Genomic DNA, 14565 nt, shown 5'->3' on the forward strand with positions numbered 1-14565 from the left:
TCTCCTGACTAGCGGAGTGCCAGCTGGGCTGGCAGAGGATGGGATGGGAGTGCAGGAAGACTCAGCCCTGGGAGGCTGGAGCCTGGGGTGGTGGGGAGCTCTGCGTGCATCTACCTGGAACTTGCACAACCTGCTGATGAAAACTGAAAAGGAACAAATCATAAATAATGCAGGAATTATATATGCCTGTTTCTGGCAGAGCTTTTTTGCCTGCGTCCAGAGACTAGAGAAGCTGTTGTTATCAGAAAAATCATTCTCAGTCTTGTTTGGGAGAAGACTTTGAATAAGGGTTCCTGTAATGTTGGCACATTTCCTCTCTCTTGCACCCTCAACAGAGCTCTCTTGGCCTCATGGCAAATTACTAACAAATCTAGGCCAAAATCTACTTTTTAGTGATAGCAGTTAACTAACTGAAGAAGAGCTGATGAGGAGTCTGTGAGTCTGACACAGTTTAGCAGGGGGTTCCTGCAAAGTTATCTTCAGAGTGCTCCCATCAAATGTTTTCATTAATGACTTATGTAAAGAAATGTATGTGTATATTAATGAAATTTGCCAACAGTGCAAAGCTGAGAAGCATTACAGTGCAGAGAAGAATCAGCTGGAAATCTGACTATCTTTTGACCAATGGAGTGAATAAAAAACCAAATAGAGCAAATGGCAACTTATTACACTTAGGGACTAATTATAGGTATTTGCACTGTACAATGAAAGTTCATAAATTGAAAGTTCCACAAGAAGGGGAAGATTAGAGTGTAGTAGTGGAACAGAATGACAGGATGGAAGCAAAGTGATCCCATAGTATACTGGTCAAATTGCTTCCTCTGGGTTTTGACTGAAATTAATGTGTCTTGATGAAGAGTTGACAAACGTTTTTTAATTTCTATGTGTTTTCAGTTACTCTGGACATCCTTTTTTCCAGTAGTGTCATGCTGTCACACTGAGTCAATAGGCATTGAGAAATATCTCGCTTTCCTGTTGTAGCATTGTTTGAATTCTGGAAGCAAGCCCTTTAGGATTTAGAAAATGTAGTGTCCTCTATAGGATACCAGAGCAAGATAATCAGCCCTCATACACAGTGCATTTGCCTAATGATCCTGCAGGCTGGCACTTTTAATGTACATTTACAGTAGATTTTTTAAATATGTGATCATCTCCCTGTTATTACTGGCTTACTTTATACATACATTCTGCTACCAAGGAGAAGAAACTGAAAAGTAACAGTTTTCCATATTAGGAGTCATTCCCAGGTCATGGTTTTGAATATACTACACTAGAATGAATCCCAGATCATGATTCATGTGGGATTTTGCAGGTTTAATTATCTTGTCTCCCATTTCTTTGTGATGTAAAAAAAAAAAAAAATTCCTGTGGGTTTAACTAGTCCTGCAGGGGAAAAATGTCAGAAAGTGGAAGTCTTCCAGAGCTTAAAAAGTACATTTCACTGTACATGAAAAAGTACATTTCTGCTGGATGTGGACCCCTGTGATGGTGGGTGGTTCTGCTGAAGTGGCCAGACAAGCGACTGTGTGACCATCAGGAGCCACCTCTTGAGTGCTCTGCTGCAGTTTTGTCTTGTTGCAGAAGGAGAACAGCTTGGACTTGCAGAAAAATCTTGTTTGACTTTGTGCACCTCATGAGTTATTTTCCATGAGCTGCAACAACATACAGCATCCATAGCCAGAGAGTGGTTGGTAGCAACCAAGTGTTCTGTAATCTCAGACCGTACGAGGACTGAGTATGGCTAAGAGAAATTAATTACTGCTATAACATTAGAGAACATCAAATCACTTTGTAGATGCTCTTATTAAAAAATAAAAGTATATTTTTGGATTTAACTAAATCCCTTTGAGGGGGAATTAAGCCAAGCAAACAGAAGCTGCTGTACTTCTGAAGGAGTGCTTCCATGCAGTGGGCTTTAGCTTGACATCTTTACTTTCTTCATCTTGACTTCTGTAAGTAGCTTTGCCTAGACATGTCTGTTGTTCCCTATGGATACCAAACTGGCACTGTATTATAAACAGTAGGCTAATGTTTCTAGACACAGCCTTAAGCTCTGTGAATTTTCACTTACAGAGAAAGTTCTGTCATTCAGAAATAATGAGCCAATAAGGCTATCAGGGTTGTATTGTTTTCTGTTTTCCTCAGAACTTTATGTCCTGCTGACTGATTGGTATCCATGTAGGTGTTGTGTTGTGTTTATAGTAATCTTGTAAATCACATTCTTACACCTTGGCTTCAGACTTGGGGTAAGCTGATGAGCTGATGTGGCAGATTAGTGTGCGTAGATTACAAGGAATTTTCATACTGTCCCTTAAAATGTTTCCTTCCATTTCCCTGGAACAGAAACACAGGAGTGGGGCAAAATGACTATCATTTAAATGACTTGTGTGCCATGACTGAAAGACACTAGCCACTGCTACAAGACCTGTCTTAAAGACAGCAACAGAGTGGGCAGGAAGAGGTAACCTTTTCTCCTCTGCCTCATCTTTGCCTGGCAGCTGATAAAAAAAATTAATTTCTCCTAACACCAAGGTAAGTCAAGGCAAGAGTCTGTTTTCCAAGCAGATGCCAAGGCAGCTTCCAGAGCAGATGGTGTTGCGTTGGCATGAGCTCTCTGTCCACACCCTGCAGTGTTTTGTGGGGCATCTTTTCTCATAGCTACTGGGCAGTAAACACAGCCCTCATTTGGCCTCTGAGCTGGGAAGCTGGGCTGATATCTTGTGCCATCTGCTGAAGGCTCCTGCTGTGAGTCACTGATGGCAGTTGGAGCGAGTCACCCGCGTGCAGGATCCTGTCACATACACGTGTGTCTCTGTTTGTTAAGAGTGCTGCCAACAGCCTTTAAACATGGGCATTTTGTGGAGAAGGCTTAGAAGCGGCTGTGCCTTTTCCTAATTTTGGAATCCACATCTCTGATTTCAGAAACTGAAACAGCATTACAAACTAATGTCCCCACAGCGTGTCGGGTCTGAGCTATGTGAGCACATGTGAGAGCCATCCTCCTACAAAGGGAGGGCACCTTTCACAATTCCACAACATTTGGCTTTAAGGAGATGCAGTCCAGAACTACTCTGCAAAGAGGTGGTGCCAGGTCCCTGGCGTGGTTACTGAGCTGAGTAGGAGCTGAACTCAGGGCTCAGCACAGCAGGGCCCCTGCCAATTGCTGAAGTACGTGTCAATTAAAAGGTGTTTTCTCTCATTGCAGTTACACAGGTCAAAGTGCCATTTTGACTCTTCTATTTACTAATAGAAACCCATTCATAACAAGCTGTTTTCTGCCGTAGAAGTCAGTGAGCAAGGGTGCAATTTTCTTTTCCTTTTGCAGTTGATCATGCAGCCTTAGTTATGTATTTTTGTAACTGGTGGCCCCACAATGGGTAGCCCTTTAAACAGCTTATCATTATCTGGCAGCTCATCATTATCTAGCATTCACAGAATGGTGGCTTGAGCCTTAGCTGGCCTTTTGGGAACTTTCTGGTGCAAGGAAAGAGGGAAATATGTTACTAGGATTTGAATTAAACCAGCAATCTCCTTTCCTGTGGATTAAAGAGTGTTAAAATAGGAATATGTAGGAGAAAAGTAAGGTATTAATTTTAAGGTCAGTGCCTTACTGTTGCCTGCATTTTACTGGCCAGCACCTCTCTTAATTGCAGAAAATGGATTACTTGGATATCCAATGTAGAAAGCAGATGAATGTGCATCCTTATTTTCCTCCCCTGGGAAGGTCACAGTGTCTCTGAGGCGAATAACAAACCCTGCCAGTGTATGGTCAGCAGATGCTTTCTGCACTGTGACTGCAGAGAAGAGGGAGCTGCTGCCATTAATGACTGTCGGGGCTGTTCTTTCGCTTTACTTATTTCACCCTTTATTATGAGTGCTGGTTAATGTGTTTTTCATCTCTTTTGTGTCTGCTCAGCAGCTGGTGCCTCTCAAAGCAGGGACAAACGATCTTAAAATTTAAAAATGGGAACAAATTTTATTTGCATTGCTGACATCTGTGTCTTACCACTTTTTAGTATCTTTGCCATGCTACGTACCCAACAGGTTGCAAGAAGACTTGTACTGACATAGGCAAAAGGGTTGCATCTGGTTAGAGATGAACTGTAGCAATTCACAGGGTAAATAGCCCTATTTCAGGATTTTGCTAGAATTATCCAACTTAAGATGAAGGCTATCTTATGAATTGATAACTAGAATAATGATTAACTTGTTTTAATTGACCCTGGGGTCATTCTGTTAGGGTTTGGTTTTTTTTTTTTTTATTTTTGGTAGGATTTTATTACGTTTTTAGCTCTCCAAATTAATAAACTTCTTGTTAAAAACCTCTATTTTCTGTGCTGCCCTCGGACATCACCAGTAGGTTGTCCCTCATGTTGAGAAGGTTCTTGCAGGAAGGATAACTTACTGATCCAAGGAAATGGACCACAGAGTGCTATGGGCATTGGCAGAAAATTTGCCTTGCAGGCAAATGTGTGTTGCAGGTTTGTGTCACAGCTGCTGTCACCAGGCTGACCTTGTCTCATAGGAGATGACATTTAGCCTGATTTTCTCCCAGACTCTAGAGTGACCAGGTTCAGTTTTAGAGCAGAAGTGGGTAAATGTGCTGCTCAGACTTATGGCTGGCATATGTTGAAGAGCAGTCTGATTTCCTCTCATCTTACACTGAACCATTCCCCAGTAGCTGGCAAAGGCCAGTGTGGAGGTTTGATTTGCTGAGATGGGCAATTATTGCTTTTGAGAGAACAGAGAGAGGCTCTGTTAGCTACAGGAAGCCAAGAGCTCTTCACAAAAGACCCTTGATGTTCTGGACTGAACTGTAGTTGGTGCTAATTTCAACTCTTAAGGGAAGTGTTAATTATCATATGGGACCAGAATATTTTTAGGAAAAAAATGAAGATTTTTTTTTTTTCAGCTTTTGTCTCTTTGCTGAAGATAGCAGTTGATAAGAGAGACAACCTTAGTCCTTCAGGGAGTATTTCCAAGAGCAGAGTAAAAGAAGATAGATATGATGATCATATTTAGTGTTTGGTGGTCTTAGGTCTATCACATACTGTGATTTCTCCTCTAACACAGTGCATTTTATGTCACTACCTGCTATCAGACAGGTTTAGTAGATGTCAAACCCAGCACAATTTCAGCCTCAGCACTATAGTGAAGCAGCAACAGTAAACTTCTTGCCCAAAATTGCACATGTTTGAAAAAACCTGCCCTGCAGAGTGCCTTCATGTGTCCTGACTCTCAGTACAGAACCACAGAATCATAGATTCATTAAGGTTGGGAATTACTTCCAAGTTCTATAAGTCCAACCTTTGACCAAACACCACCATGCCAACTAAACCATGACACTGAGTGCCACATCCAGTGGTTTCCTGAACACTTCAATTCTCAGAATTTGTGGCTTTAAGTACCCATACAGGGGTCAAACCCAGAGCCTTGGTGTTATTAGCACCATGCTCTAACCACCTCAGATAATTGCATGCACCAAGTACTTGGAAAAAAACTATCTTCATTTAAAGAAATGAAAATAATTTTTTTAGCTTAATTTTATTAACTATCTTGCGGTGACTTATGTTATAAGGATAGGAACATAAGTAAATAAATATCTCCTGGATGTTAGCATATAGAAAGGAATGTTTTGTAGTAATAAACTGATGCCTGAGACTGAGATCAGAGTTGTGTTTCTATCTCCACCAGAATTACCATGAGCTCTAGTAGATTGTTGAGTTTAATTGATTTGACTAAATGGAGTAGAATTTGTGTATCTCAATTGTATTTTTCCCAGACAAGAATTTAGAGCTGTTTTTGTTATACTTTTCTTTTCTAGATCTCTATGCATTATTTTTCCCATGGATTTATTACAGAATAAATTAATTTGGAGGTACTGTCATGGGACATTTATTTGATTCTCATTTGAAAGATCAAAATACAGTTTTGAGCCACAGTCTGGATTATTAGTGTGAAAAAATGTTCCTCCTGGTTGAAAAGACATGGTTTTGCAAACTAATGGAGCCTGAGATTCTATTTCTGGTACATATTAACTACATTTTCTGAGAACAAACCAATTTGTGTAATTACTCTAAATTCCTTCCACAGCTAGAAGCCTGTACAACTCCCTACTGATAGTCTTTTCAGTATTATTTCCATATCCATGCACTTATTCCAGTTATGTCTTTTACAGGAATACTATTTCAAGAATTCTCTTTAGAGAGTATTTTATTTCTCATAAGGTTTTAGATCATCCATAGTTTGATTTTTAGCTTTGTTATTTGCTAACTGGAGTCTCTCTTTGTTTACTTCTTATTCATATATTCCCAAAGGACCTGAAAGCCTTGAGCAGTTCCATGGTCCTGTAGTGGGGGACACTCTACTGACTGAAAGAAAGAAAATCCCAAGTCAAGAGAGCTTAAAGTAGCTAAGATATAGGAAGTAAATAGGTGTAGAAAAAGGGGATAAAATGGAGAAAATAAGCCAAGATTTCAGGAAAGACAAAGAAGGATATAGTCTCTCTGAAATCAAATTAACTTGGATATTGGTGGCTAAAATGTACATGAGTGCAAAGCAGAAATTGAAACAATCTCCTTTTCACTGATACTTGATCTGTGTCCCAAGTTCTGGATAGTCATAAGGAATGCTGGCCCAGGGGAGATGGATCCTACAGCTGCTGTCAGACACTCCTTGGTGTAGCCTGGGATGAGTCAGCCCCAGAGCTTCTCACCGATGTGGGACAAGGAGTCAAACACAACCTGTGTGGCTCCAGCTTCCCCTCAGACGCCCGAGCAGAGGGGGCCCATGGTGGGCAGCACGGTGGGCACTCTGCAGGTCAGTGTGGTGAAGGACTCCTCTGACCAGGCTGAGATCAAGGCTGTTTCCCCGTGAGCAGCTGTGCTCTAACAAACAGGCTCCTGTGCTCTCTTTAGGGGTGCGCCTCAAACCAGAGGCACCCACGCATTGTAGCTGCTTTCAACAATGGTTTCACATCTTGTAGAAAACAGAACAGGGTTTCCTGATCAAAGCACAAAACTACCAACATAGCCTACATATTTTCTCACCTTTAGCCTGATGTTGATTAATTATTTTTTTAGGATTTGAAAAATAAAATCAAAAAGCATTTAATGTCAGATGCCTAAAATGGCTGTGCTATGCGTCATGTAAGTGACTACTGGCTTCTGAAACAGCTGTAATTGTAATGCCTTTCCCTCCCTCTGGTAAATGGACATAAATATTCACAGGGCTGGGTACATTACGTTAGGTAGATTATTCATTCATTTGCTGGAAGAAGTATTTGCAAATAAATGCTATTAAAAAAGAAAAGGACTGAAAATCTCCTTCATAGTCCTTTAACCAATGTCAGTGCATTACAGCATAGCTGAATTGGTGAGACACTAATAGGTAAGCTATTCTGAAGAGTTGATGTCAGTGAGAATTTAAGGGATGTTTGAATTGTTTTTCTAATTTTGCATACAAATATTGCTATTGTGCAATACTGAATAAATTTATCGCATGTGTAGTAGGGCTTATCAGTGAAAGCCCTACTACAGAGAAACCGGGGGGAATTTTTTTGAGTAGAGTCAGCTGGATTTTATTAGAAAGATATACATTTTATTTGCAGAAGAGGAGAGGCAAACATTCATTTTCATTGTATTCCTTTACTACTTAGTTACTCTTGGAGGTTCCATTAGCTTTGGAGCACTAGTGACTACTTCTGCTTTGGTCTTTTTTTCCAATCAAGCATTATTATTATTTTGTTAGCATGCCTTTCTACTTAGAAGAAGGAAATTGCCTTACCCTCAGAGCAGAGTTCATCCTGTCTGATGTAGTCATGTGCAGAGCAGATGTGGAGTCTAAGCCCCCTACTGCCAACTCTTTTTCTAGTCAGTGAAGAAAGATGAGCACTTCTGGAGTAATTTGTCTCTGAAATCCACCTCAGGATGTCAGGGATTTCACACTGAAATTGTGAAATACACCATTTGATGTACAGGGTCAAGATGATGGTGTTTGTCTAAGTACCAAACCAAAGCTCAAAGAAGATGAGATGAACTCCTACATGAGTGATAGTCAGTTCTCGGTGCCATGTCAATGGCTTGGGAAAGCGTTTATGGAAAAGCAGTGTTTGACAGGATGAAGTGTGATGCTGTGGAATGTCCCATGGATTTACAGTCTCAATTTCCAATTTCAGGGAGGAGAACATTGCTATTATCAGGGAAAAATTCGAGGAAATTCTGTATCATTTGTTGCCTTGTCAACATGCCATGGATTACAGTAAGTCTGCTGTTTTGTTTTTACTGATTTTTGTTTATCATTCTTTTAAGCCAAATCAAGTTATTTATAGTAAAATAATACATGAATATAGTAAAATAAGTGCTGTCTATTTTCCTACTACTTTGTCACCAATATTAAGTATTCAAAAATCTTCAGAATATACTTTTTTTCCCCTTTTTTTCTAAATTCAGGACTAATGGCAGTGGCCAGGTATTGTTTTAAGATAACTTATTATAGAGATGGCAGAGTAGAAGTAGCTGAAAACATCCTATTCTACAAAAATAAAAACAATGCCAATGAATTATTTGGAAATTGTGTTCCTTTCTTGTTGCTATAATGATGTGTACTTTATTTCTTTTCTAGTATCTTTACAAAGGAAATATAATTTTAGAATTTATCTTGCATTATCCATTTTTGTTAACAGAATTTCTGGCCTTAAGCTGTGTGTATGGGGTAATACCTTGCATATAGTAAAATCTTGAAAAATCTAGAAGAAAATGTATGAGGGTGAAAAAATTTTTCTTTGAAGTACATAATTTTACTTACAAATAAATCCTCTGTCAAGTGAAGGTTACATGAAGCTGTCTATGGATTGTACAGCTTTTGGACCTGTCTACTTTTGGCACTATTGAATGATGCTAGTCAGGCTTTCAGATCAACCTAGTGCCTGTCACACCTGGGAATTACAGGATCTCAGCACCACTAATACTGACATCAGCTTGAAAAGGCATGGCACCAAGTGAGCCTGTGTGGAGTTCACCTGAGCTTTACCTTTTTCTGTGGAAGCAGGGTTTAGCTGATGGAAATCTTCTTCAGCCTATTGTCTATCTACAATTATTCTGTATTTCTGGTGTCAGTCATATAAGTACTTTTATTTGAGTAGTGTCTTTCTTTTATAGTTGTATATTCTTTGTTATGAAGGGAAGAATGCCTGCAGAAGACTTGCCATCCTTGCACTTGTCTGGTTTACAGCTGTGCAGCTCAAGAAACTTGAGCCCAGTTTGAAGCATGGACAGTGAGCCTAAAAATAGTATCTTCCTAATGCATCCTGAGGCACTGCCTGGCTTCCATTAGCAGGGATCCATTAGGTCTTGGCCCTTGCTAACTCCTAGGAGAAAAGGCAGGAACAAAGGAGAGCCTGCATATGTCTTTTCCTGCCCTCTTTCTGTGAGTTTATGCTGAAAACTGACTCTTCTGCTGCTCTGTGTTCTTCAATGGCCTGATATCCAAATTGATCCCTTCTAAGTTACATGATAGATGATGCATTTTTTTCATTGTATAATTCAGCTCTCTCTTGAAAGATATCTCCCTGTCCCCTCTCCCCATCCCCCCTCCATTTTTTCCCCTGATACAATAAAGTTTGAGCTGAGTTCTTTGACACAAGCTTACTCTAATCAGGCTGCTATTTCAAACATCCAGTACAAGAAAGTAATGTTTCCTGAGCTGTATTAAACTCACATTCTCTGCCACTGCATTTCCATCATTGCAACTAGCTCCTACACAGCTGATTTTAAATGATAAGTAATTACTAGAAACTCACACTGGCAATCAGAGCTCCTTAGCTTCAGCCCCACTTTGGAATATTTTGCTGGAATAATGGTCGCTGAGCAGAGTTGTCTTCTGCAAGGTCTGGGCAGGAGCTTTGCTTTCATAAATTTTAGGAAGCACACAAGACAAAACAGATGCCTTTAAGAGAATAACAAGCTTCATATTTCTAAAGGTCATGCCAGTCTCCTCTTTTGCATGTTAGTACCTCTAGATCTCAGCCAGTAACAGCAGAATTATTCATACAGGTGAAAAAATGTTGAGGTTTTTTAATCATAAGTTATGAGTTCTTCTTTTAGTAATGTCTGCTTCACATCCTTCCTATTATGAGTTAAATCGATCACATCCGGCTGACAGAACACCTGTAATTATGGATGTCTTCTTAATGACTTGGCTAATGACAAATGTACCTCCGCCACCGTAACTTCGAGCAAGCCGTTTTGCTCGGATTTTTGTTTTGTTTGTGTTCTGGGGGTGCTCGGTAAGCCCGGTTCCCCGCGCTTAGCCCGAGCAAGGCGGAGTGCCGAGCGGTGTCAGCGGAGCGGGCACGGCCGGGATCGTGCTGCCGCCTGGTGGTGACCGCAGAAACTGCGGTCCCTGCCGTGAGCGCCGCTGGCACGGCGACGAATGGGATTGCCTGAAGAACACACATCATCGAAATGCAGGCTTTTGAAATGTTTGCTTTCTCTGTAACACACCCATGAGCGTGTGGTTTATTCAGAGCGCACTAGGTCTATGGTAGCTGGTGGGGAAAGAGCCGTGGATGCTTTGAGTGGTCAGGTCTGTAGGTCAGCAGTGACTATTATTCTTGTCACTGCTCAGTGACTTGGTCAGAGGTCAGTGCTGCTGGGAGCAGCACTCTCACGAGAAGCTCTTTGCTGACAGTGCTTCAACTTGCAGACCCTGCTCATCTAAAGTTGCAAACAGAGGAAAGGAAATTTGGACTGGTAAAGAGCTACAGGATCTTCCCAAGTCTCATCTCATTTCCAAGCAAAGAAGCTCCAGCAGATGCTAGAATATTTTGCTTAAACTGTAAAGACAGTATTTATTTCTAAAGAATAGGCATGTGTAATTTGACAGCTGAAGCAGCTTTACATTGTAGTTATGCTCATACTTGATATATGTGATACAGTCAGTAACCCAGGTTACTTCTGTGAATGTCAATTTTGCTGATAAAAAAAGCTGCATAAGAAAAAAGAAAAGGATTTGTTTTTGTTGCTTGTAATTCATGTTTGTTTTGGATTTTTTAACAGTAATGTAAGTAAATAAATAATCTCACTTTCATGCTGTTGTTGTTGTGTGCTATGTGCCAAATTTGAATTTACAGCTCATATTTAGGGCCAAGCGTAACACTTTAGTAGTGACCCTTTGAAAGGGACATGCTGATACAGCCTAATCCCAATCATGTGTGTATGCCACTGAAGTAAAGGAAAAGTTACTTAAAAGTATTCTGGTTTGGTTGAAGATCAGAATGTATAAGAAATAACATTTGATTTTCTGCTCTTACAGATTAGTATTTGTATCAACATTCTCTTTAAATGAAATGCTAAGGAAAGAGTTAATAAAACAACCTATTAAAACCTAAGGATAATTCAATTCAATTAAATACCATTTTTATTTGGGGAAAGATATGCATATGCTCCAAATATGTGTTCCTAAAGACAGGTCCCTCATTTATCTGTTGTAGATAAATATCTCCTGCGTTGGAGTGGGGGCTTTGAACTGGATTTTCAGTTGGTTAAATTAGTCCATTTTGTGTTTATATATGTTATAGGGAAGCTTTGTAGAAGAAGAGTCTGCTTCACCACAGGAGAAAATCTTTTTTTCTGAAGTGAAGAAACAAATGCAATCCAGAATTGCATTCAGTTCCTGAAACCATTTTAAACTCTTCCTTCCCCAAATATTAAAATTTTTAAAGTATATTAACTTTAAGAAGTTACTTCCATGTCGCACTAGTGTTTCTTTATTAAATCTGTAAACATTTCCTGCTCTTGACAGTGGGATGTTCTATGATGGAAACCATACTTACCTTATTGAACCAGATGAAAACTACACTTCAGATGTAAGTAGAACTTACAGTAGTCCTGCTGTGTTTTTTTGAGTAGCCATCCATGGGCACAGGGTAGGCATAAGGCCATGGGACCAAAGGGTCATCCCCTCATTCCCAGTTCATTTACCTCAAATGTGAGACTCCATCTTCACAGACAAAGGCAGACCTGCAAAAATTAGACATTAGTGATGTGTCTGTATGTGTGTGCTCTGTAGCTCTTGGCAGTAGAGCACTGCAGCACTAGGAGAGGGTCCCTTGGAGCCTGTGAGTGCCCAGTGCCCTTCCCTGGCACTTGCTGCTCTGCGTTTATTACAGCACTCTCCTCCTGGTTCTTCCTTGACTCCAGTTCAGCAGCTCCTGGGACTTTTCATTGTCTCTCCCTGAGCAGCTCTGGGAGCCCAATTTAGGCCTAGCTCTGTGTGCTCAGCCTCTGTGTTTGAGGTACTCAGATATAAAAGGTGATTAAATATGGCATTAGCAATCACATTGCAGCTGGGGAAGGAAGAATGTGGAGTAATGGTGCTTTGCAACTTGCATGTTCTCTGGGGTGTGCTTTGGGTGACAAGAACCTTTGGAATTGTCTGTTTAATGATCATGAGATGGATTAATTTTTCCTGATGTAATATGGACAATTATTCACTATTTCAGGATGACTTCCATTTCCACTCTGTTTACAAATCCAAGTTGTTTGAATTTCCTTCAGTCGACCTGCCATCTGGTATGATTTTTAAGTATTCATTACTTACTGTTTTATTCTAAGGCCAAATTTGTTGATTATATTTGATAGATCATCTTCTGAGAGTATATTGTTTTGTTATATATACACCTTCTTTTACTCAAATAAATTAAAAAAAAAAAACCACACACACTGAAAAAAACCTCATTTTGAAACAGTGAAAGCACAGGAAAAAATCTGATAAAAAAATCCTGAATCTAATGAATGAAATCTCTCCTAGACCTTCACGTTGTGATATGTGTTTCTTTTAACAGGGCATGTGGTCTGTGGTGTGAATTGTGTGCTGGTAGCTGTAGGGAGGAAAGGGCTGAGGTAGCCTAGAGGTGATGAAAATTAACACCACCTTGATGGTGGTTGATAACTCTTCATGGGTTTTTCTGGTTTTGAGATACAGGATGAGTACCGTGGAGTGAACATAAGCCTGGGAGACAAGAAATTGCCCAGTGTCATTTCTGCTCAGTGACTCTGATCCCCAGTGCCATCAGCATCTTTCACAGTGCTGGCTATGATGAGGGCCGTGCGTTTCAGTGCAGATGAATTTGGAGGCAGAAGTGGTGTCAAGTGCTTGTAGTGAGGAATGCCCATATTGTGTGTGGAGGGAGAAAGGTTTTCTAAAAAAAAATGGGTTTTCATCTGAGAGGTTGGCTTGTTAATTGAAGCTAAAATTGTAGTATTTGTGACATATCCCCATTCTGTCAAGGATTTGTTACAGATGTGTTTTCGTGGCCTACAACGCATATCCTAGATAAACTGTCCTTTGTAGACACTGACATTTTGGTAGAAACCACCTCCAGTCTGATTTCTTCAGGAGAGTTACAGATGTTTGGTTAATTGTTACAAACTGTTTGTCCTATGGCAGCATTTGGATCTGAGGTCTTGAGGTGCTGAGTGCTGCACGCAGGCGGGTCCATCCCTGGAGCGCAGTTTGTGCAGGTGTGCCAGTTGTTAAGCAAAGCAGAATCATTCAGGGAGCTAATGAGAAAAGAAGAAAAAAAAAAAAGGAACTTGCTACAATCTGATTGCCTTAATTTCAGTTCTGAAGAAGGAATCTGAATCCAAACAAAGCCACTGTCCCAGCTTGGTGCCTCCTGTCCTGGGATGATGATTGCCCAGGCAAGGCAGAGGCAGTGTTGGGATGGAGGGACATGAGCACAAAAGGCTCATGACTTTTGTGCAAGGCAGTGACTTCTGTGTCACAAAACTTCCTGTGTACCTTACACACGTACCGTGCTTGCTCCCTGTGCTGGCAGAGATGATAGTGTAATGAGAGCAATTTATTGAACATAAGGCTGAATAATAGAGTGCATCATTTATCACATTTTCTTGACGCAAAAGATTGGAAATAATGCAGCCAATGCTGAGTTTAAAATAAATCTTCTATCTCAGGTTGTTAAACTAAGACACTGCTAGTGTTGGTTTATCTATAAGCTGTTTTATAAAATTTCCTAATAGTGAATTTTATGTTTTCAAGATTATGGAATAAAATTGTTTTCTGCTTTTAAAATTATGAAAAGGGATTAATTGCAAGTAAATGCCCCAGTTTCACCTCCACCAGAGTTTCTTGATTTTTGAAAAACTGTCAGACTAGGGCTTCATAGTCTTGTTTTGCTCATTTGTTTTCCCACAAGGATCCAGACATGCTTGTACAGTTTTGATTTTATTACAGATAACAAATAATTAGTCGCTGGCTTTGCTGTACAAAGCCCAGCACATGACATAACGGAACATGTTGCCATCTAGATTGAATTAGAATCACAGGATTGTAGAAAAGGTTAAAAAGGAAATTCAGTTGCAGAGTGCTAGTCTTCTCAGTTATGCAAGTATTTGTAATGTGGATGAGAGGTACAGGTGCTAATCTTCCATCATTTTATGTTTAGGGTCCCATGTGTGGAGAAATAGACTCTAATTCATAGTCTACTCTCCCACATGCTCATACTTGGTTTTGTAAAATTGTTTGAAAAGGTGCTTCTGATGT

The 14565-nt window shown here is 40.1% G+C and overlaps 1 protein-coding gene across 5 annotated transcripts in view; it reads left to right on the top strand.

Annotated features, from left to right (window-relative positions):
• The window catches only part of ADAM22 (ADAM metallopeptidase domain 22), a 115563-nt gene that overhangs the window by 47450 nt on the left and 53548 nt on the right, over nucleotides 1–14565 (top strand). For all 5 annotated transcript variants that reach the window (XM_059470644.1, XM_059470653.1, XM_059470663.1 and 2 more), the window contains exons 3-5: nucleotides 8177–8259; nucleotides 11803–11866; nucleotides 12503–12572. In XM_059470644.1, coding sequence (XP_059326627.1) covers nucleotides 11807–11866; nucleotides 12503–12572 — 130 coding nt within the window. In that variant the 5' untranslated portion in view covers nucleotides 8177–8259; nucleotides 11803–11806. The remainder of the gene's footprint in view (nucleotides 1–8176; nucleotides 8260–11802; nucleotides 11867–12502; nucleotides 12573–14565) is intronic.

This window comes from Ammospiza nelsoni, chromosome 1 (assembly GCF_027579445.1).
Source record: "Ammospiza nelsoni isolate bAmmNel1 chromosome 1, bAmmNel1.pri, whole genome shotgun sequence".
NCBI lineage: Eukaryota > Metazoa > Chordata > Aves > Passeriformes > Passerellidae > Ammospiza > Ammospiza nelsoni.